This window comes from Urocitellus parryii, chromosome 11, assembly GCF_045843805.1.
Source record: "Urocitellus parryii isolate mUroPar1 chromosome 11, mUroPar1.hap1, whole genome shotgun sequence".
Lineage (NCBI taxonomy): Eukaryota > Metazoa > Chordata > Mammalia > Rodentia > Sciuridae > Urocitellus > Urocitellus parryii.
This window is the reverse complement of record NC_135541.1, coordinates 49638798-49659480: the sequence shown is the minus strand read 5'-3', so window position 1 is coordinate 49659480 and position 20683 is coordinate 49638798. Positions and strand designations below refer to the sequence as shown.

Sequence of the window (20683 nt, the reverse complement as noted above, 5' to 3'; positions counted from 1 at the left end):
AATATTAGTTCCTGCCCTCGAGTTATAGTAAATGACCTGCAAGACAGGTCATTTTTATCTCTATTTTACAAAGAACAGAATGGAGAAGGACCAACCCAGGTTGCCTGCTATCCAGGCTCCTTCCACCAAAGTTGCTTTTCTCTACTCTGCCTACCGAGTTTAATTCACTCATCTTTGCAGAAGGGTTTTTAATCACACATAGTAGTGAAAAAAAGATTGAAAATACTTACTCTGATGGAAATGCAAAAAAAAAAAAATGCTGTTTCAAACTCACTGCTCTCAATTTTCTTGTAATATGAAAAGATTAAATTCCAATTATGGTTTGGATTTTGCTTTGGCTGAACAAGCCCATTGGAATTCTAGCAGACAGAAAAATAGCAGAAACACCTATGTTCTGCAGGTGAAAGGTGAAAGGCTCTTTATGAACCTGTTCTAAGATATGCAGGAACTTAAGAGTGTTTTTTTTCTTTGTTATTGTTGCTATTGGTTTTTCTCTACTGTTTTTCCTGATCACACAGAGTCATGATAATGATGGGAGACTGATGGAGGGGAGCTTGGGAGGGTATGGTTTGAGAAGTAAACATAGAAAAACCCTGAGGACTGAAGTTATGCTAGGCCTTGCCTCAGTAAGCATTTTTGCTCTCTTTGGCTCTGTCTATAGGAGATTGTTGCAGTTAATTATCAAGTGACTGTGCCAACTAAAAGATGATTGTTCTGCTGAAAGCTTTCATTTCTTTCACTTCTTTCCTCTCTGCCATCTTTCCCAATTGACATAATTTAACCAGTCCCCTTAAAAACTGTTGTGAATATTCAGCTGGAGGGTACAAAACCCTAGGAATAGGCTAAGGGCACTGCCATGCTACCAGGCCACTTCATTCCCTAAATAAGGTTCTGCTAAGTGCACAGCCTTGGACTGGTAGTCACTTCCTAATCATCCCTTTTACCTCCAGCCATTCAACCCAGTAGCGGTCTCTCACAGTCCAATGTTATCTGATTGTGCCACTTAGTTCATGAAGCTGTCTGCAGGCTGCTCATTTACAGAAGGCTATATGCAAACGGGTGACGTAGAATGCCTTCAGTCTGGGCCTAATCTCCACCTACCTTTTCAACTATCTCTCCCTTATCTGTCTATACCAGAGGTACACAGAGTCACTTTATGTTCCCTGGAACAGGTTGTGATGTTTTAAGCCTCCACACCTTTGCATAAACTAATGCGGCTGCTAGTAATATCCCTTTCTCCTACTTAAGAGAAATGAAACTTTTTAAGACCCAAATAAAAATGATTCTCCTCAATAAAAACTTCACTCATCTTGCAGGTAGCTTTGGGTAATTCCTCTCTGCTTCCACATTTTGTACACAATTTAGCACTAACATTAATAAGCTATAATTTTTCAGATTCTGCAAGTTGAATCTCACCACGGGTTTTTGGTTTGCAGTGCTGAGGATTGAACCCAAGGTCTGGTGCATGCTAAGCAAGTGGTCTACCACTGAGCTGCATCTCAGCCGGCAAGCTGAATATGTAACCATTTCTTTTTTCTAACCCCAACCCCAATTCTTCTTAAATTACATGTTTTCCTGACCTAGTGTAGAGCAAGGCATCAGCAAATATCTGTTAATAAAGTCCAAGCTAACAAAAGACAGAAGAACGCACTGAGAAATGATGCAATTATTCCACATCAGTTTATTGTAGGTATTGTTTCAAAAAATTTATAGCATAAATAACCTTTCATGTCATAAAATAACTTAGTACAATTATAATAAAACTTTTGAGAATTTAACATCTCATCAAAATACAATAAAATATGGTTTTAAAATATGATTAACCCTTTCAGTTTTTTTTTTTTTAACTTGAGGGAGGGAATATAAACCAAAATACCCAAACTACTGCTGCACATTTAAACTTTAACAAAGCATATTTGGTTTATTTTAATGTAACTCAACCATCCTAAATTAATACATAGTTTTCCTTCCCACGTGGTTCTCTGTAATTTTTGTTCCTTTTGACTTTTATTTGTTTCAACACAGCTTGTTTCTTCATTTTCACCTCTTTCCATCTGCAAAGTCATCTATCTCTGGGCCCCCAGAACATGTAGTTGAACTCACTCAGCCCCTTGACATCAGTTTCTGTAATCCTTGCATCAGTGTAGGGAGTAACTGCTTGAGTAACTACAAAGGTATTTCAAAACTTCAGTGCAATTTGGTTTAGTTATTTTCATTCAGATGCCATCACCGTTCAGGGAGATTAATCACTGGAACCCACTGATCCATGTAGCGACTTTCTCGGCAGAAACAAATAAGTTGACTTAAGGCAGGATCCTTCCATTGTGATGAATGTGGATTCTAGGAACAAATTTAGAAAAATTAATTTCCCATAAAAATTATCAGCATTTGCTAATAATTACACTACTGGTGAAAGGAAGATACCTGAACATTCTATATTTTGGCTACATGACATGGAGACAAGTTATATGCACAAACAATATAAATTCTTCTAAGTAGTTGGGTTTCCTATAAAACGACTAAAAATATTATCTATCAAACTATACTCTGCAAAGTCTAAACACATGAAACTCATAATGAGCCACAAATATGTTTGCATATCTATTCAGTTTTGCATGAGAGGATCATTCACAGGGTTGCCTTCCCATACTTGTACCCTGGCTGAGCCTTCAGTGTAACCATTTTGGAAAGTATTTCCATGCTGTGTGTACAATGAGATGAGAGCTGCACACCAGCTAACTGGAATTGCCACCTGTTATCTTCCAAAAGATAATGAGTAGTACTTTTCAGAAGTAGCAAAATAACTGAGGCTGCACTTCCCTAGACCAGTCAAAAAGGAGAAAAACTCAGAAGACAGTCAAGCCAGCACAATTACTTCTAAAATCATCTTGTCTACCCTCCAAAGGCTTTATGAGAGTGGGGAGGTGGGACTGCATTTAAAAATTGCAAGATTGCAAAGAAAAAAAAATTCCACTTGAGCCTCTTAATGTATTTCTAGGGAATTAATAAGGTCAGTCTCCTACACCATTTCTATTTTTAGCTTTGACTGGCAGAGAATGAAGCTGACTTCTTAATGAGGGGTGAGCCAGGAATTTATTTGGCTTTATCTAATCTGCCCTGCTAAAGGAATTAGTCACGCGAGGTAGTGCAGATGTAGGTAGGGAGTAGCCCGGCTGACTGCTGACTCACAGGGATCTCTTCCGCTGTTGGCACCAGCCAACGTGCTTAGACTTGTTCTGTACCCGAGAAAATCCTGATGATGAAACTAGTACCTCTCGGCTGAAAGTCCAACACACTTTAGTGGGGCAAAGGCAGCCACGCTCTTAACCCCCACCCATACAGGTCTGCAGCCTATCACTCAGCCCGAGCTCGCTTCCTTTCAGGGTTCTAGCCCCAACTTGGTCGCAGTCTCCTACTTCCTTACCGTAACCAGCACGCAGTGCAGGTCCGGGGGCTGCGCTGCGCCCTCGCTTGCAGCTGGGCTCCCGTCGGTCTCCAGCAGCAGGAGCTCTGCCAGCCGGCCCGGGTTGCTGACGCGCAGGATGTTAATGTCGTTCTCACAGCAGAACGCCTGGATCAGAGTGAAGTGGATCTGCAGAGCCACATCCCTGTCGTCGTCCTCGTCTGCCGCCAGCAGGCACAGAACCACATTATCCGGGTCGCTGTAGGCAATGGGCAAAGCGGGTAAATGCTGAGGTTCCCCCGACCCGCATGGGCACCTGCAACCCCCGCTGGATCCAGGGATCACCTCCGGCCTGGGGCTACCAGCCCGGGGCAGGCAGCGGCGCAGCAGATGCAAATCACAGAGGGGTGCTGCACGGTGAGGGGAGTCCCGGAGGCGACCTCCGCGGGATGGGGTGGGAAGGGGGTCCCACGAGGGGATAGCTAAGGCTCGCCTCCACTTACACGTTGAGCAGCTTCGCCGCCTCGTACACCCCGACTGTGATGGTACGCTGACTCAGGGCTTTGCTGAGCACTTCCTCCAGGGCATCGCCCACCTTGTCCATCCTATGGGTGAGCAAAAGTAAGGGGACTTGTGAGCCCTCGGGCCATTGCCGACCTCTCCCCCTGCACCAAGACCCTCTCTTCTGAGGGCCAGGGCATTCGGGCTTTCTGCAAACCCGGATTGCCCCGGCCGCATCACCCCTCATGACCCCTCTCACGCCCGGAGGCCGGGTGTCCCGTGAGAATCCCCGAGAGTGCCCCGTCACCCTCCCCGGGGGTCATGACCACAGCCTGTCTGCCGCGGAAGCCGCTTCTGACTTCGCAAGGCCCTGGCGGGGTGCTTTCCGTTGACGGGTGACCCTCGAGGATCCCCGAGGGAGCGAGGGCAGGAGGTGCCCTAGACAAACTTTTCCGCTTGCTCCCCTGCAAATCTCCCACAGCCCAGCTGCCCTGAAGCGCGCGGGGAGGGCGAGAGGACTAGGGCCGGAGAAGTCAGCAGGCGGACTTACCTTTCGGTCTTTTGCTCTCCAGCCGAGAATTCTTCCAAAGTCATATTGCAACTGCAAGTCCCTCACAGAGAGCGCGGCGTGCGGGCTGCTCCGGCCACCGTGGGCGCGCGGGCGCCAGCTCTCTGCACTCGCTCTCAGGCTTCCTGTGGCGCGCTCCGATCCGACGCAGTCCGACCGCCCCTCGCCCTCCCGGGCTCCTCCAGCAGCGCCAGCCGCTGCCGCGCCGTGCTCCCTTCCCGCCCCGCTTGCTGGCTCGCCCCGTCGCTTGCGGGCCCTAGCCTAGAAGTGTACCACGACGCCACTACCGCAGCTGCCTCACAGCCACTGGAGGACAAAGGCCCTGGCTCGCCGGAGTTATCCTGCCAATCCTCAGCCAACCACGTCCAGTCTCATTTGCATACGGTGCGGTCATTGGTCCATGCAAATTAGACTGCTTCGGCAATTTGACCCTTGTTCTTGGAGCCCAGCTGAGAGGAGCGGAAAAAGGCGGAGCTAAGAGGGAGGCGATCCGAGGGGACGCGGGCGGTGCAGAAACCGGGAAGGCGGGGTCCGGAGCTGGTTCTCTTATCCGGTTGGTGGGGGGCCATCTGGAGTGAGGGACGTTGCGGTGGCGGGAGGTGATTTCAGTTTCGGCTGTAGCAGCCTGCCGATTGTTTTTCTAGTTGGTGCACATTTAAAAATTATTGTTTCATATCTTTTGTTTTAAGAGGTTGTTATTAAAATCTATTCCCAGGGTTAATGCACCCAAGTCTAGTAATTATTAGTAAGCAGGTTACATTAAAAAAAAAAAAAGTATGTCCAGACCTCCTGGGCAAAGGTTAGTTACCTCAGAAATTTTGTTTATATAAGTCTAGGCAAAGCTGCTTATTAGTAGTAGTATTATTTCGGTGCCCTGATGGCTGGTTTGATTTATTTTTGGAAAGTTGCAAGGGTTGGAAGCTCAAAAAAGAAAAACCAACACGTTTGTGTTTAGTGATGGCAGGGAATCAAGTTGGAATCTTTTCTGCAGAAAGCAAAAAGGCTTCCCATCAGCAGTGTGTAGCTCTGGGAATCCCTGACCTAGCTTGTGTATCTGTGGGGAGCTGATGACCACCTGTGAGAATCTCAGCCTGACAACCTAATTTCACCTTTCTCAAAGTGCCTTTCCCACAGAAGGGTCCTTTGCATGCACAACAGCAGAGAGACAAATATCTGACACCCACACAACCAGCCACAATCTAAATTCAAAATGCTCTAGATATGCCCTGAGCTTTTTTTCATAAGACAAGTGAGTATGTCACTATCTTCCACAGAGTCTGTGATCTCACTGTGAATTATTGATGTCAGATGCTGAATCATGAAGCTGTGGCTATAGGACATTTTAGTCATATGCTAAAATTTCACCTTTGAGATAATGGCAACCTGTAGGTGGAAAGCAGACCTTTATAACTGCAAGCAGGAGTTACATGTTTCTTAAAAACAAACTTTAATGTACAGATTTCACTGAATAGTTCAAAACTCCCTTTGTTTTATGACTTTATGCAATACATGCAAAAAACATTTCATAAACCTACTGGAGTCACTCAAGTGGTGAGAATGCCTCTGATATGCTTGCATTCAAAACAGTGCTTACATTATAAGGGTCTCTGCACTGTTACAGGTCACAGAGTAAATTTTGCAAAGGTACATGGGAATTTTGTGACCCTATGTTTTTATCATTCTAGACAAAATATTCTCCAGCTCCTTTGATTTTATTTAGTATAAATGAAAAGTAATAGATTGGTTTTCTGGTTCACTTATTTTAGCTGCCACTTTGCACAATTTCTAAAAAGGAGCAATATTTAAGTAAAGGAATGGTCATCATCAGTGCTTGATTCACCCATGGGTGCTGTGTATTTTGTATCCATGCTTTAAATCCTTATATGAGATGTCTTTGTTAAAGAGCTCCTCAACATTGGGACATAGTTTAGTGATGGAATGTTTTCCTAGCATCTGTTGAGTTCCTGGGTTCAATTGTCAGCATTGCAAAACAAAAAACAAAACAACAAAAAAATCTTCAACATGGAAATTTAGGTAGGTATTGAAACATTTTCAGTTTTGCAGACAAAACCTGAATTACACAATCTGGCCTGAGTCAACATCTGGAGATTATTGAAATGTGTTCTATGGAACTCCAAGGGTCTATCCACTACCCATTTCTTAGAGGTTCTTTAGAAGGAAGTATGACTGCAAGATGACATGAGTGAGTTTCTTTTCTTTTCTTGCTTTTTTTTTTTTTTCCCCCCAGTACTGGGAGTTGGACCCAGGGGCACTCTACTACAGAGTTATACCCTAGCCCTTTTAACTGATCATACTTTATTTTTTAAAATTATGATTAATTGATTAATTTATTGGGTGGTACTGGGATTGAACCCAGGGGAACTTTACCCCTGAGTACATCCCTAGTCCCTAGCCCTGAATTTTTTGAGATAGTTTCTCACTAAGTTGCCCAGGCTGGCCTCAAACTTATGATCCACCTCTCAGCCTCCAAAGTCACTGGGATTATAGGCATGTAACACTACAGCAGGCTCATGTGAGTCTCTTGACAGCAAGGACTGACTTATCAGTTGGGTGTCCTTAGCAACTAGCACATTTCCTGCATTTAGCAAAGACACATTTGTTTATTGGGTTGAATAGAATCTGAAAGTTGAGAGATCTCAGAATCCTACAGCCCTGTGAATTGAGTGAATTCTAATATTCCACCTTAAACATTAGTTCAAAAATACTTTTTGATGTCCTATTATATACCAAGAACTGTACAATTCCTGTTTTTTGCCTGTAAAGAGCTTAGAATCTAATTCGCATGGCCATGCTTGAACTGAATTTTGGGACAAAGTAGGATCCACTGTCATCAGCTAGCTATGCTGAAAGTCCCATGACTTTAGTCATCTGAATGGAAGCTGTGGGACAGTAGAACTCATGTATTGTTTACACCAATTCAAATGAAAATACAGTCCCAACAGTGCCCCCAAAGTCACTATATGCAGTAAAAATGTGTGATAAAATGGCAGAAATATAATTTTAGCCTCTGCATGCTATATTTTGCCACATGGGAAAGTTATTTGTTCAAGTGTTGTGGAGTTTTCTCTGTGAGATAATCTTAGTCTCCCAGTATTCAAAAATATTCATTTGTCATACTTGTGACTCGGATATGTTATATTATTTTACCTCACTGCTAAGTTTACCCAGAATATTTCATCTGTGATTCTCCCAAGTTGGCCTCCTGGGTGGAAGTAGGAACTGCATTTAGCTACACAAATTGCAGTTATATATTAGAGTGGCCATAGATCATTTATGTTATTAGTTCTGGGAGGAGTTGGTGTTTAGTGATAAATCAGAAATTTCTCTAAATCAGTATAATAGCTAGATAGGTAGATAAATAGAGCTTTATAATCAGTATAACTCCAATAAGTCATTTTTTAAAAACTATTCCAGGTAGCTCCAGGTGCTACAAGTACACAGGCCTATAGTGACATTGTACTTAGTACTTATAAGAATGCCAAATGGCTATATTTGGAACTCATATGGGAATTGTTAAATCTGTGGGTGTGGTGCAGTAGGCCTCTCAGGAGTCTGAGGCATAAGCATCACAAGTTCAAGGCCAGCCTCAGCAACTTAGTGAGACCCTGTCTCAAAATAAAATAAAAAGGGCTTAGGATGTGGCTAAGTGGTAGGGTGCTCCTGAGTTCAATCCCCAGTGGCCCCCAACACACACACACACCAAAACAACTTATTTTAGTACTGCTACCTACTTTTCATATTAAAAATATTTTTGTATGTTCTTCACTCTTATCATATATACATTTCTACTACTGGTTCTATAATAGAGAATTAATGTTTCTTTTTCTCAAAGAGTACTGAATTCTTTAACATCAAAATAAATGTTGTTATATCAGTATTAGATCATTTTTCACATTAAAGGATAAGATCAAGTGGAGTGTGATGGCACATCTATAAACACTACTAGTATTAGGGAGATTGAGGCAAGAGAATTAAAAGTTCCAGGCCAGCATGGGAAACATAGTGAGATCACGTAGCAGAACAAAATAGAAAAAGGACTGGGGAGATAGCTCTGCGTAGAATGCTTCAGCATAGGACAGGCCCTGGATTTAATCCCCAGTACCATGGCCATGGGGGGGGGGAGCAGAGGGGAGGAGAAAGATAAGATCACTAGAATAGTTTTTTGATTTTTTGCAATTCTGAGGATTGAATCCAGGACCTCACCTATGTTGAAGTATTCTACCACTGAGATACATCTCCAGCCCTTTTTCTATGTTATTTTGAGATGGATCTCACTAAATTGTTCAGGCTGGCCTCAAACTTGTGATCCTCCTGCCTCAGCCTCCCGAGTTGTTGGGATTACAGTTGTGTGCCACTACCTCTGACTGACAGATGGATTTACCACCTTTCAGGAATTATATTTCATTGATAAACTATAAGGTTGCTGATTTCTTGATATTGTTGTTTTGTCTATTTGTTTGTATTGATCTGGTGATGTGATTTTCTCAAAGCAGGCCTGTGAATGTCTCTCAGTGTTACCCAAAGAGGTTTATTCAAACAATATTACTGCTACCCAAAAAAATGTACCCTTTTTTTTTTTTTAGGGTCAATACTTCCCTTTGAATTTAACATGAAGGTTTAGGTTCTTGGACTTTCACTGTGGTAGGCAAAATTCTAATATGACCTTGATGATCTCCAGTGCCTGGTATTACACTCTGCATAATCCACCCTGCCTTCTCTTGCGTTCACAACAGAATGTGGCAGTGGTGCTGGGCTACCCATGATCATGTTGCATTTCGTTGCAAGGGTGAAAGGACTTTGTAGGTGTGATTAGGGTCCCTAATCAGTTGACTCTCATTTAAAGAAAGGGACATTATTCTAGACAGGCCTGACTTTCTACAGGTGAGGCCTTCAGAAAAGAACTAGTCCTTCTCTGAAGAGACTGGATCCATTTCTCCACTGTTGGTTTGAAAGAAGCAAATACAGCTTGTGCAAGGAAATGAAATTTTCTAACAACTCAAAGAAACTTAGGAACAGATCCTTCCCTAGTCAAGCCTTCAGATGGTAATGGAGCCTGGCCAATATGGGTTTTTAGCCTTCTGAGATCCCTAGAAGAGAATCCAGCTAAGCCATGCCCAGACTTCTGATGGACAGAAATTGTGAGATAACAAATACATGTTACTTTAAGCTACTATGTTACGGCAAGTTGTCACCTATTGTTAAAAACTAATATAATACCCCTAGTGCCATCTTTTTGTGTGTGAAATCTTTACCGTAAGGAAATTCTCTTTGACTATTAAGAGTCGCTGGTAGTGGACTCATGGTGTCATTTGGAACTTTGGGTCAGTATCTTGTGCTGCCACCAGGCATTTGCATTTCACCAGCCACACAGGGCCCAGTCAGTGGTGGTGTTAGATGAGGAGGATTTCTTTATCCTGTCTCACCATCTCCCAGCTGGAAAGTGTGCATCAGAAGGCTTCCATCACAGGAGGAATGTTCTGAAAGTCTTTGCTACATAGATTAATTACTGGTGAGAAAAGCAGGTGGTCTGAGTTGGTATTCAGCCATTGGTTTTGTTCCTGCACCTTGCTTGACTAGGTTTCTGAGTTTACGATCTTTGAAACAGAGGTGGTGATTCTAGGTGATTCTACTTACTCATCAATTTCCTTGCAAAGTTTTCTTTTCCTTTTTTTTTTTTTTATTTGGTGGTACTGGGGATTGAATCCAGGGGTGCTCTACCACTGAACTACTACACATTCAGTCCTTTTTATTTTGAGACAGGATCTCATGAAGTTGCCCAGGCTGGCCTCAAACTTGTGATCCTCCTGTCTCAGCCTGCTTAGTAGCTGGGATTATAGGCACATACCACTGTGCCCTGCTTTTGCAAAGTTTTCTTCTTCCTAACCTCTTAACAGCTCAGTCCTTGGACTTCTTCTCTATATCCTCACTCACTCTCTTGGTGACTTCTTCTGATCTCATGTCCTTAAATATTTATATGCTGATGACTCCCAAATGTATTTCCAACCAGGTCAGTCATCTCTTCTGAACCTCAGAGCTTACTCATGGTCTTTGTGTGAGTGTACAATAAGCATCTCCAACTTAAAATGACAAAAGATGTCTTCTTTATTGTCCTAAATCTTCCTTATTGTCCTACTATAGGTCAATTGTAACTTCATTCTTCCCCTTGTTTGGCCCCAAACCTGTGTATTATTATGTTTTTTTTAAGTTGATTCTTTTTTTAGTTATACAGAACATTAGGATTCATTTTGACACAATTATACAAGCATGGAATATAATTTGCTTTAATTCCGTCCCCAGTATTTTCCCTTTCCCTTCCTTCTACTCTACTGATCGTTCTGCTATTTACTTTTAGGGTTTTTGTTTTGTTAGTGTCTTATGGATATATACATGATGGTGAGATTCACTGTGGTGTATTCATATATGTACATAGGAAAGTTTGGTCAGATTCCTTCCACTGTTCTTACCTTATCCCATCCCTTCTCCCTTCCCCTCAGTCTTATTCTAGATAGTCAGTCCACTGATCTCCTATTGTAATGGAATCTACCCCTCTTTTTCCTCTCTATTCCCCCATTATTTTGGACTAGCTTCTGAATATCAGAGAAAACATTCAACCTTTACCTTTCTGAGTCTAGCTTGTTTCACTTAGCATGATAGTCTCCAGTTCCATCTATTCACTAGCAAATGACATAATTTCATTCTTCCTTCTGGCTAATACTCCATGGTGTATATATACCATGAAGTGAATATTTTCTTTATTCATTCATCTATTGAAGGGTACCTTGGTTGGTTCCATAGCTTGGATATTGTGAATTGTGCTGCTGTAAACATTGATGCAACTGTATCCCTATAGGATGCTGAATTTAGAGCTTTTGGATATATACTGTGGAATGGGGTAGCTGGATCATATGGTGGTTCCATTCCTAGTTTTTTGAGAAATCTCCACACAGCTTTCCTGAGTGGTTTTACTACCTTGCAGTTCCACCAACAGTCAAACCTAGGTGTTCTTCTTGACTCTTTTCTCTTGCAACCCACATCCAGCCCATCAGTAAATCCTATTGGCTTTACTTCAAAATGTAAAATCATTCAGCCTTTTCTCACCACCATCATGTTCCACCTGGATGAATGTAACAACTGGTTTCTCTGCTTTTGTCCTTTGTCCCTTCACCTCTAGCTGCTAAAGTGACAGCAACTCGGTAAAATCCAAAGTCCTTCCTGTAGTGTAAAACACCCTGTAAAATCTATTTCTTGTGATGAAAGTGTTCTAATATTGATAGTGGTGATAATTGTACAACTTTCTGAATATAGTAAAACCCATCAAATAGTACATTTAAAGTGAAATGTATTTTGTATATATATATATATATATATATATATATATATATATATATATATATCTGATTCCTACCCAGATGAGTTATCTTTTACTGCCCTATGCTCGTAAATAAGATAGGGTGTACAATGGACTCCAATTAAGATTTTTTTCAAATTTGAAGACCACTCCATGAAATCTATAGAAACATTCCAAACATTCCAGCCAAGCCTTTGTCCCAGAGCAGGGGGTGGTAGTGGGGTGGGAAGATGGGGAATGGAAGTGGGGGTGCACCCGAATGGAGTTTACAGGAAAATTTAAACTCAAGGGTTAATAGGGCACAACCAATTAGAAGGTCACGGGCCAAACCAATAGCATTGATACTTTTCCAAGACTTGATTAGCATAGATTTTGACCAATAGTGTTGGTACTTTTCCAAGACCTGATTAGCATAGATATTGATCAGTGCCCCTACCCGGTAGTTATATAAGCTCCTGGACTAGTACATTTAAGTGGCAACCTGCTATCCGGTCCCCTCTTGCCTTGCCAGAGTTCTATCTCTTTTCTTCTCACTTAAATAAATCCTATTCATTTCACTTTTGCCTTTGATTATTATCTATGGCTTTTATTCTTCAAATTTGCAAGACAAGAACCCAGAAAGAAATTGGCAGTGAGCTGCTGTGGGGTCTGCTGCAACCCTGGAGGGCATAGCCAGCCATAAAAGCTGCAATAGATCACTGAATAGTAGTGGAGTGGAGAAGAATCTGGCTTCGCTGGCTGCAACCCTCAGAGCTGACACCAGGAAGCATCCCCTACTGTGATTAGCTGCTAACACTAAAATGGGTTTTCTCATCTGCAGAGGCATGTAGCTTATGTAGATCCCCTCATCCCCACCCTTGTAGCAGAGGCAGCAAATAGATTTTTGTCTCAAACTCAGGTTTCACTCCTTCCTCTCTGGCTGCATGGGTCGCATTTAGCCTTAGGGCCTTTGTACTGATTGCATGCCTGGAATATTCTCTCTTCTGATACCCATACTGTTTACTCCCTTCCAGTTCTCTTCATTTGAGGCTTATCCTGTCCACTCTTAAGTTATAACTCCTCTACTCTGTAGCACTACTGAGCCCCCAAACCCCATTCTCTCTCTTTTTAAAATCATGCCACTGATCACCCTCTCATATTATTTTTTAGTTATTTGTATTTGTTATCTGACTCTCCTCTCCTGCCCACCCTAAGCCTTCAAGTATAAGTTCAATGGGGTAGGATTTTTTTTTTGTTCACTGATTAATCAATCTCTAAGTGACCAGAACAGTGCCTAACATAGAATAGACCCTTAGTAAATATTTGTTTAATCAGATATTGCTGAAGGAATAAATGTACGTATTTAAAGATGTAATGAATAAACAAGAACATAGGGCCATAAACCTTCTGATCTCTTTTCACATATTAGAAAGGAAGATATCTTGATAATCTTGATAGAATTCTATTCTGATATATATATATATATATATATATATATATATATATATTATCTGCTGCTCATATTTTTTAATTGCAGAGGATTTTGACCCTTATCTGCATCTGCACTTTATTTTTCATACACCCTCCACCCCACCCAAACCTTTGTCTTATATTTTTCCAGGAGCTATGAACCGGTCCATTTTGTAAACTAAGAATTTGTGATCTCTACTTGTCTGTATTGTACACACACATAAAACCCAATAGATTAAATGGTGCTTAATTGCCAAGGTTCAAGGTTTGTTCTTTCAGTGTAGCATAAAGAGATGATAATGATGAGGAAAAGCAACCTTAAAAGGTTTTATGAAGCTGATTTTTGGATTGGGAGATTTTATAGAACAAAAATGGGGTGCTTTATTATAGTGGAAAACCTGCAAGAAGCACAATGAAGATGAAGACAAGCAAATCGAGAAGTACTTAGGAGGTTGAAACAAAAGAAATAAGGAGTAAAGGAAAATTAGAGCATTCTTTACTGCTATTTGAACTTTAAGCTCTCTCTCTGGCTTTAGCGCTTGTAAGCATTTAATCTTTATTAACTGGAAATTTCCGTCAGTAAAGCTTGTACTTTGAAATTGCTTCTAAGATTTCTTTTGTCCTGTGAATAATATGCATGCGTCTATTTCTCTTTGGTCCTGCTTTACTTTGGCAATGAAATGTCGGGCTCAAGGTCTGGAAGATATTAAATATTAAAACAGGATACTTTAAGATTAAGCCCTGGGAGACTGTGATCTTTTGAAGAGAGCCTAGGACGTGCTCTTTTGGAGCCCTTTTTTTCTGGAGGACTGGTCTCAGAAGATGGCCACAGCCACGTTTATCTGACAGCACTCTTCTGGCCACCCCATGACTTTATATTGTAAAGGTCCAAAGCAGCCTCCTTTTTAGTAAGCAAAGACCACAGTGAGTGGTCTGTCTCCTGGCCGTCCATTACGGACACTCGACATTTGAGCTTCATAGACCCCATCAGTTTGTGGCAAAGTGATGGATTGTGCTTAGCATTCTGTCATTGACCTGCACAGATTTTTGCCATATGTTCCAACTCATCCCCTTAAGATATAGGAAGGGGAAATCTTATTAGTATCATTGGCCACTAAGCTGAAAAGTGTCAGGGATTTTTTGCTTTCTCAGCTGGAGCTTCAGCCTTGGCAAGCTGTCCTCCCTGTTTGGGAAGGCATCACTGTCAAATACCGAAGGTCTGTTTATAGACTTATTTGGTCGTTTAGATCTTTTTAAAATGTGTTCTGATTAGTTATATATGACAGTAGAATGCATTTTGACACAGCATACATAAATGGAGTATAACTTCTCATTCTTCTGGTTGTACATGATGTAGAATCCCACTGGTAGTCACCTATGCACATAGGGTAGTAATGTCCGATTCATTCTCCTCTCCTTCCTCCCCCCATGCCCCCTTCCCTCCCTTCATTCCCCTCTATCTAATCCAAATTAACTCTATTCATCCCTAGTTGGTTGTTTATATCTTATGTCTGGTTTGTATTTAAGGAAGTTTTGAAATTATGCTGTAAAATAAGATGTAGATAGCTACTTTGCATACATAGCCAACTATGATAAATCTAGTTTGATGTCTCTCCAGGAATGTGGCTTGAATGATGTGTCACTTGAGGTAGGTTGGTTACCTTCTCTATTCCTTGGTTTCCTCATTTGTCAAATATTTGTAAGCATTTTTTTTTTAAAGAAAAATTCCCTTTTCCCAAAAGACAGAGAAGGCACACTCCTCACATGTAGATGGATAGAAGGCCAGGTGTGGCTGAAGCAGCCTTCTGCGAGTGGGGGTCAGGGCAGAAGTCTGCAGGTCTGACCCCAACTCACCTGTAGCCCCTGAGACACACTCTGGTTATGACTGGAAATGGAAAAGGTTATTCTCTCAGTCAATTCTACCTCTAACACTCTTGACTTAATAATTTTTTTTTATTCTGTTATTATTCTATGATTTTCTGCAGTCACTAGAAAAACCTGTAATACTTACCTTACCACAAAAGTTATTTTCTTGGTCCTGAAGAATTCAATCACCAGAGACTGTATCTAAGGAATTAAAAAAAAACACAGTTCCTTTTCTTCGGCTTTGATTTGAGCTTTCAAAAATTTCAGTCCATCCGCACAGGTCAGCTGTGGTTGTTAGAACTTGCGGTGTTAACCTCAATACATTGTCTGGTTACCAAATGCTCTGCAGTATGATTTGGCACTGAGTCCTAATAAACAGGTCACACCTGGGAGCGAGAGGGAACTCTCCCATCTGAGAAGAAACAGCTACAACAGATGGTAAAACGACTGAAAACCAGGTGGGGTGATTGTTTAATGACTATTTGAATTAAGTTTGGTTAATTTGGCATGTCTCTAATTATCCTTAGCAACTGGACCCTCTACTCCACTTTGTAAGTTTGGATTTACGTCTTTTATGTAAACTATCAAAACAAGTCCATCTGTGATCCTGAAGCTAAACTTGCCTTAGGTCTGAAGGCAATCCTCATTTCTTTGGTTCTAGCTGTGGGGAGCCCTTAATGCTAGGCTTTTACAATGCTGTGATTTAGTTTTTTCTTAGGTTACTTCTTGTCATTCATGACATGGGTGTTTCCCTTCATTCTTTTTTTTTTTTTTTTTTTTTTAAAGAGAGAGTGAGAGAGAGAGAATTTTTAATATTTATTTTTTTGTTCTCGGCGGACACAACATCTTTGTTGGTATGTGGTGCTGAGGATCGAACCCGGGCCGCACGCATGCCAGGCGAGCGCGCTACCGCTTGAGCCACATCCCCAGCCCCTCCCTTCATTCTTTTGTAAGTTTTTATCAATAAGGTTATCCTCTTAACCTAAAACACATATTAGCATAGTTGTCAACAACCAGAGATGTCAAAACTTCAACCCATGTGCACCGTTGAGAAGACTTTCTTGTAAAATGTGTGCAATAGTGAATTGGTTTCCAGGATGTTTTGAAAGATTAAGAAGTTGTGCCATCACCACCATTGTAATAGCTTCAGAGCCTGACAGCTTCTTTAAAAACTCTCTCTGATTATGCTTGTTACCCATTAATATCAACAACTAATTTGTTAAATACTTATCATATGCTTGGCACTATGAGCAAATTTTTATTTATATGACATCACGAGACTCTTACAATAATCCATGAGGCTACTATCGTTTTTCATTGCTAAGTAGGCTGAAGCCTTTTGATGAGGTTAAGCAAACTCCTGGCTCAAAGGACCCACAGTTAAGTGGCTGCGCCAGGATCTCACATCCTTAACCACCTATAATCTTCCTCCAGAACAACTTCAGTTCACATGACATCAGTGTAGTGTTCAGAACGTGACTCAAGTCAAGTTTGGGCAAGAAACCTAACTTCTTTTGTCAATTTCCTGACAAAAGCTGTAAGTTTATTATGAATATTAAATGAGATAACGAATATTCATACAGCACTTAAAGTACACAGTGTATAGTAGGATGCCATCAATGTAGTTATATGACATCCATTTTCCAGTTCCCCTCTACAATTATTTGTTCTTAACTCCTTCATCTAAGCAAAATATTGCACTTATTATTATTTTCTTTAACATTTGGGCCATTGTTACTGATGACAAAAGTCCTCACCTACTGTGAAAAATTCCTCTGAATGTTAGTGCAACCCCAGATAAACCCAATATACAGTTCCTACTCAACAGACGAATCAAACTTCCCCGTTTGTGCACTTTAGATCTTTAGGCCGTTTTGATAATGTGGAATGATGTATTTCTGTGTGCTAAGGAACAGGCTTGATGTTATTCAAACACTTCTCATGTGTGCATTTTAAAATAGAGAACAATGAGTTTCTCAAATTCACTGTAGAATACCCTTATGTTTTCTTTTATCCTCTGAGAGCTTCCTGTATTTGTGAACTCCTTTCAAATCAGCAACTGCAGCCTCAACATCTGGATCCTTCCTGCTGCGGGGAGCATAAATTAACTGGTAGCGTCCTGTAAATGTCATAGGCAGGAGCTCAGGGCACACACAGAGGCAGGCCAGGGTGCTTTCAGCATTTAGCAGCTGGTCCCGAGGCAGCAGTGCCTCAGAACTGGTTTTAGCTGACGTCAGATAATGCTGATGTGCACCAGATTGGCTTGTAGTACCAGTAAAACTGACCCCTCCCACTTCCCCTACTGCCCCTGTGCTTGCCAGAGTGCTGGAGACCATTATGAACTCACAGTTGTCATTTGATCTCCATCTGGCTGCTGTCACTAAAGCTGCCTTTTATCGCTTGCCAAAAGTGTAAAGCTAAAGACATTTCTCTTTCTCACAGATCTTTGCTTCTCGTCCTTGCTTTTCTGATTTTCTGGGTAGTTTCAAATAATTCTCCTGTCTGAGGCTATGTACCCACATCAGGAAACAAAGAAACCACTAAATATTCACCTACATGTTGTCTTCTTGTGGAGCTGGATTTAGCACTGGAGATGTGCTGTGGCTTTGTTGACTTCAAATATTCTGTCTTAAGTTTGATGTGGTCTGAATTTCTGATATAAATGTGAGATTTGCCTGTATAATCTCAGGCTGTGGTGAGTTTATGAGGATATGGATCACAACAATCTAGCCATACAATTATGTAGGACTCTGTATTGCATTAGAATCTGTACAAATTAAACAATAAATATAATAGTAACATGCTATAAATTGGATCTTCTAACAGTTTAATATAATCAGAGGGGACAGAAGAATGAATTCTGAGGTGATACTTGGAGTACTTAGTCACTAGAATGTTCTCAAAAACAGAAGCTGATCGTAAATTTGGTATCAGCCTGAAGATGTACTGTTAGTGATAATTTGGTAGTTAAGATTTAGCAATATTAGCGCCATAACCTGAGGATGGCTCTCGGTCCAGGAAGCTCTTTAGGGGGGTGTCTCACCTTCAAGAAGTGCTGTTGACAGTGACAGTACTGGGACATCTCAGGCTCCATGAGCTTTGGCAACTAATGGAGGATCCTGATTTTTATCTAGTTTATCGAATTAATCCTTTAAAAGGCAATTATAAAGAGCCTTTTATGTATGTTCTTAGTATACTGTTTATAAAAAATCAAAAGGCACTATATTCTGCATGAATCCTTCCTGTGTGGGGACCCATGTTGAAATGTTTCTCTTCGAGTGATGGGATCACAGGTCATGTTGATTTTTTTTTTACTTACATTTCTATTTGTTTAATAAACATGTTTTCCTTAAAGATATTTTTAATTGAGGTAAAAATTTATCTTCATGAGGCCAGGCGTGATGGCACACGCCTGTAGTCCCAGTGGCTCCGGAGGCTGAGACAGGAGAATTGCGAGTTCAAAGCCAGCCTCAGCAAGAGTGAGGCTCTAAGCAACTCAGTGAGACACTGTCTCTAAATAAAATACAGAATGGGGCTGGGGATGTGGCTTAGTAGTTGAGTGCCCCCGAGTTCAATCCCTGGTGCCAAAAAAAAAAAAAAAAAAAAAAAAATTTATCTTCAGCGAAGCACACAGATCTTAAATGCATGACCTGAACTGGAATTTTTTGTTAGTTTGTTTTTTGCAGTGTTGGGGATTGAATCCAGGGGTACTCTACCACTGAGTTTCATCATCCCCAACTTTTTAAAATTGTTTAAAATTTTGAGACAGAGTCTCACTAAGCTGCCCAGGCTATCTCTAACTTGAGATCCTCCTGCTTTAGCTTCCCAAGTAGCTGATATCACAGGTGGCACCACATGGCCAGCTCTATCATCTGCGTTTTGACAAATGTATATACTTGTGTAACCCATTCATAATACAAAGCCCAATCAAGATATAACCCAATAATGATATACCACCAGTAAGATATATAACATCTCCATCACTCCAGAAAGATCCCTCTGGCCCCTGTCCACTCAATTGTCACATCCCACAAGCAACCTCTATTCTGATTTCTATCAGCATGGATGAGCATGGGTCACTTTTTGATAAACAACACGGTTTTTTAAAAGAAATTTTTGGAGCACATGCGTGCCCGGTCCCACAAACATGGAGTCCTGTAGCCCAGGTCTTACCTGAGTCAGGCTGCACTCATGGAAGACTTCTGACAAGTTTTTCACCTATATGGGATTGTACATCTTCTACTAGGGCTCTGTGGTTGTAGTTGGCAGTCCTGAGATAATGTGCTTTTACATGGCTTTCCAACTTCCAGCTATGACTGGTATAAGATTTGGGAAGGTCTGACTCTGAGGTTTCATCCAATGATTGCCCTTGAATTCTTAGGCTTTGGCTTCAGTAACAAATGGAGACCACACCACTATTCCATATTTGAGCAGGCCAGCATCATGGAGGCGCTATAATAGGACTCAACCTGTTGTCTCACGAGTGTGGAGACATTGTTGCTCAGGAGCTGCTGTATAGGTTCAAACAAAATGGATCCAGCCAGCTTACCATAAAGAGTCTCTGTCTGTCAAATGGAGGTATCTTTTCTAAGACTCATCAGCCTCTTCTTCTCCAAAAACTACTTAAAGTTGGAGGTGTGCTGTCACCCATCTTCACGAGGTTGATGGACTTCTTTGTATTTTCTCGAGGTTTTTCCCCAGTCTTTGGACCATACACTCAATCCTCCGAGAGTGAGCTGTGGGATATATTGGCAGGGACTGGAAACAATGACAGGAACTTGGTGATTGACAGTCTCTTACATCAATCAGACGTGTAGAGGATGCTGGGTGGGGGCTCTTGCCTCTGTAACTATTCCCATTCATTTTATCTTTGGGCCATTGGATCCTATAAATCCCATTCAGAACTTTTGGAGCTGTACAGGAAAACGCTGCTGTGGTCTACAGTGTCGATTCTGGATGAACAGATTAGCCACTACCCACAGCTAGAGGATCCCATGGGTTCTTGAATGCATGTATGGGCTTCATCAACTCCTTCTGAGCTGGAAAGAGTATCTTTTGTATATTATCACCCCCACTTCGGTATCTGTTGTGGATTCCACTTAGGAAGAAATGCCCCAAAGAGGTCCTGGCAATCAAACACTGTTCTCTCACAAAAGTCCACTTTACTCACATTGATGGAACAGAATATAGAAAGAAGGCAATAGAAATTCTGACAAAATAGTCCACCTCATTCCTTTGACGTCTGATTAAGTATGTAGACTTGTCTTTTGTTTATTAAGAAATTCTGTTGATCACGACTTCTCATGGATGCATAGAGACAGGCATTAGACATTCTTTTGCTTAAAAGACTTAACACTTCTGTGGACTTTGCTGAAGTCTCTGACAGTGCTAATTTCTGGCCCAACTCCAATTGGAATTCCACAGTAAAGAATGAGGCGTGGGGCCTGTTACCTCTTCTTGAAAGGCTTAAAAGGTACATGGTTTTTAAAGTTTTTAAAGCAACATAGCTTAAGTGAGAGTGAATATC

The 20683-nt window shown here is 41.3% G+C and overlaps 1 protein-coding gene and 1 pseudogene across 1 annotated transcript; one reads left to right on the top strand and one right to left on the bottom strand.

Moving 5' to 3' along the window:
- Positions 1 to 1694: 1694 nt before the first annotated feature.
- Positions 1695 to 4928, bottom strand: Gadd45a (growth arrest and DNA damage inducible alpha). Its single transcript, XM_026409688.2, has 4 exons — positions 4455 to 4928; positions 3907 to 4008; positions 3425 to 3662; positions 1695 to 2340 (listed from the first exon to the last, which is right to left on the bottom strand). Exons 1-4 carry the CDS (start codon positions 4496 to 4498, stop codon positions 2227 to 2229), a joined length of 498 nt encoding a protein of 165 aa, XP_026265473.1. The 5' UTR covers positions 4499 to 4928; the 3' UTR covers positions 1695 to 2226.
- Positions 4929 to 17493: 12565 nt separating this feature from the next.
- Positions 17494 to 20194, top strand: LOC144249261 (mesoderm-specific transcript homolog protein pseudogene; annotated as a pseudogene).
- The last annotated feature ends 489 nt before the right edge of the window (positions 20195 to 20683 follow it).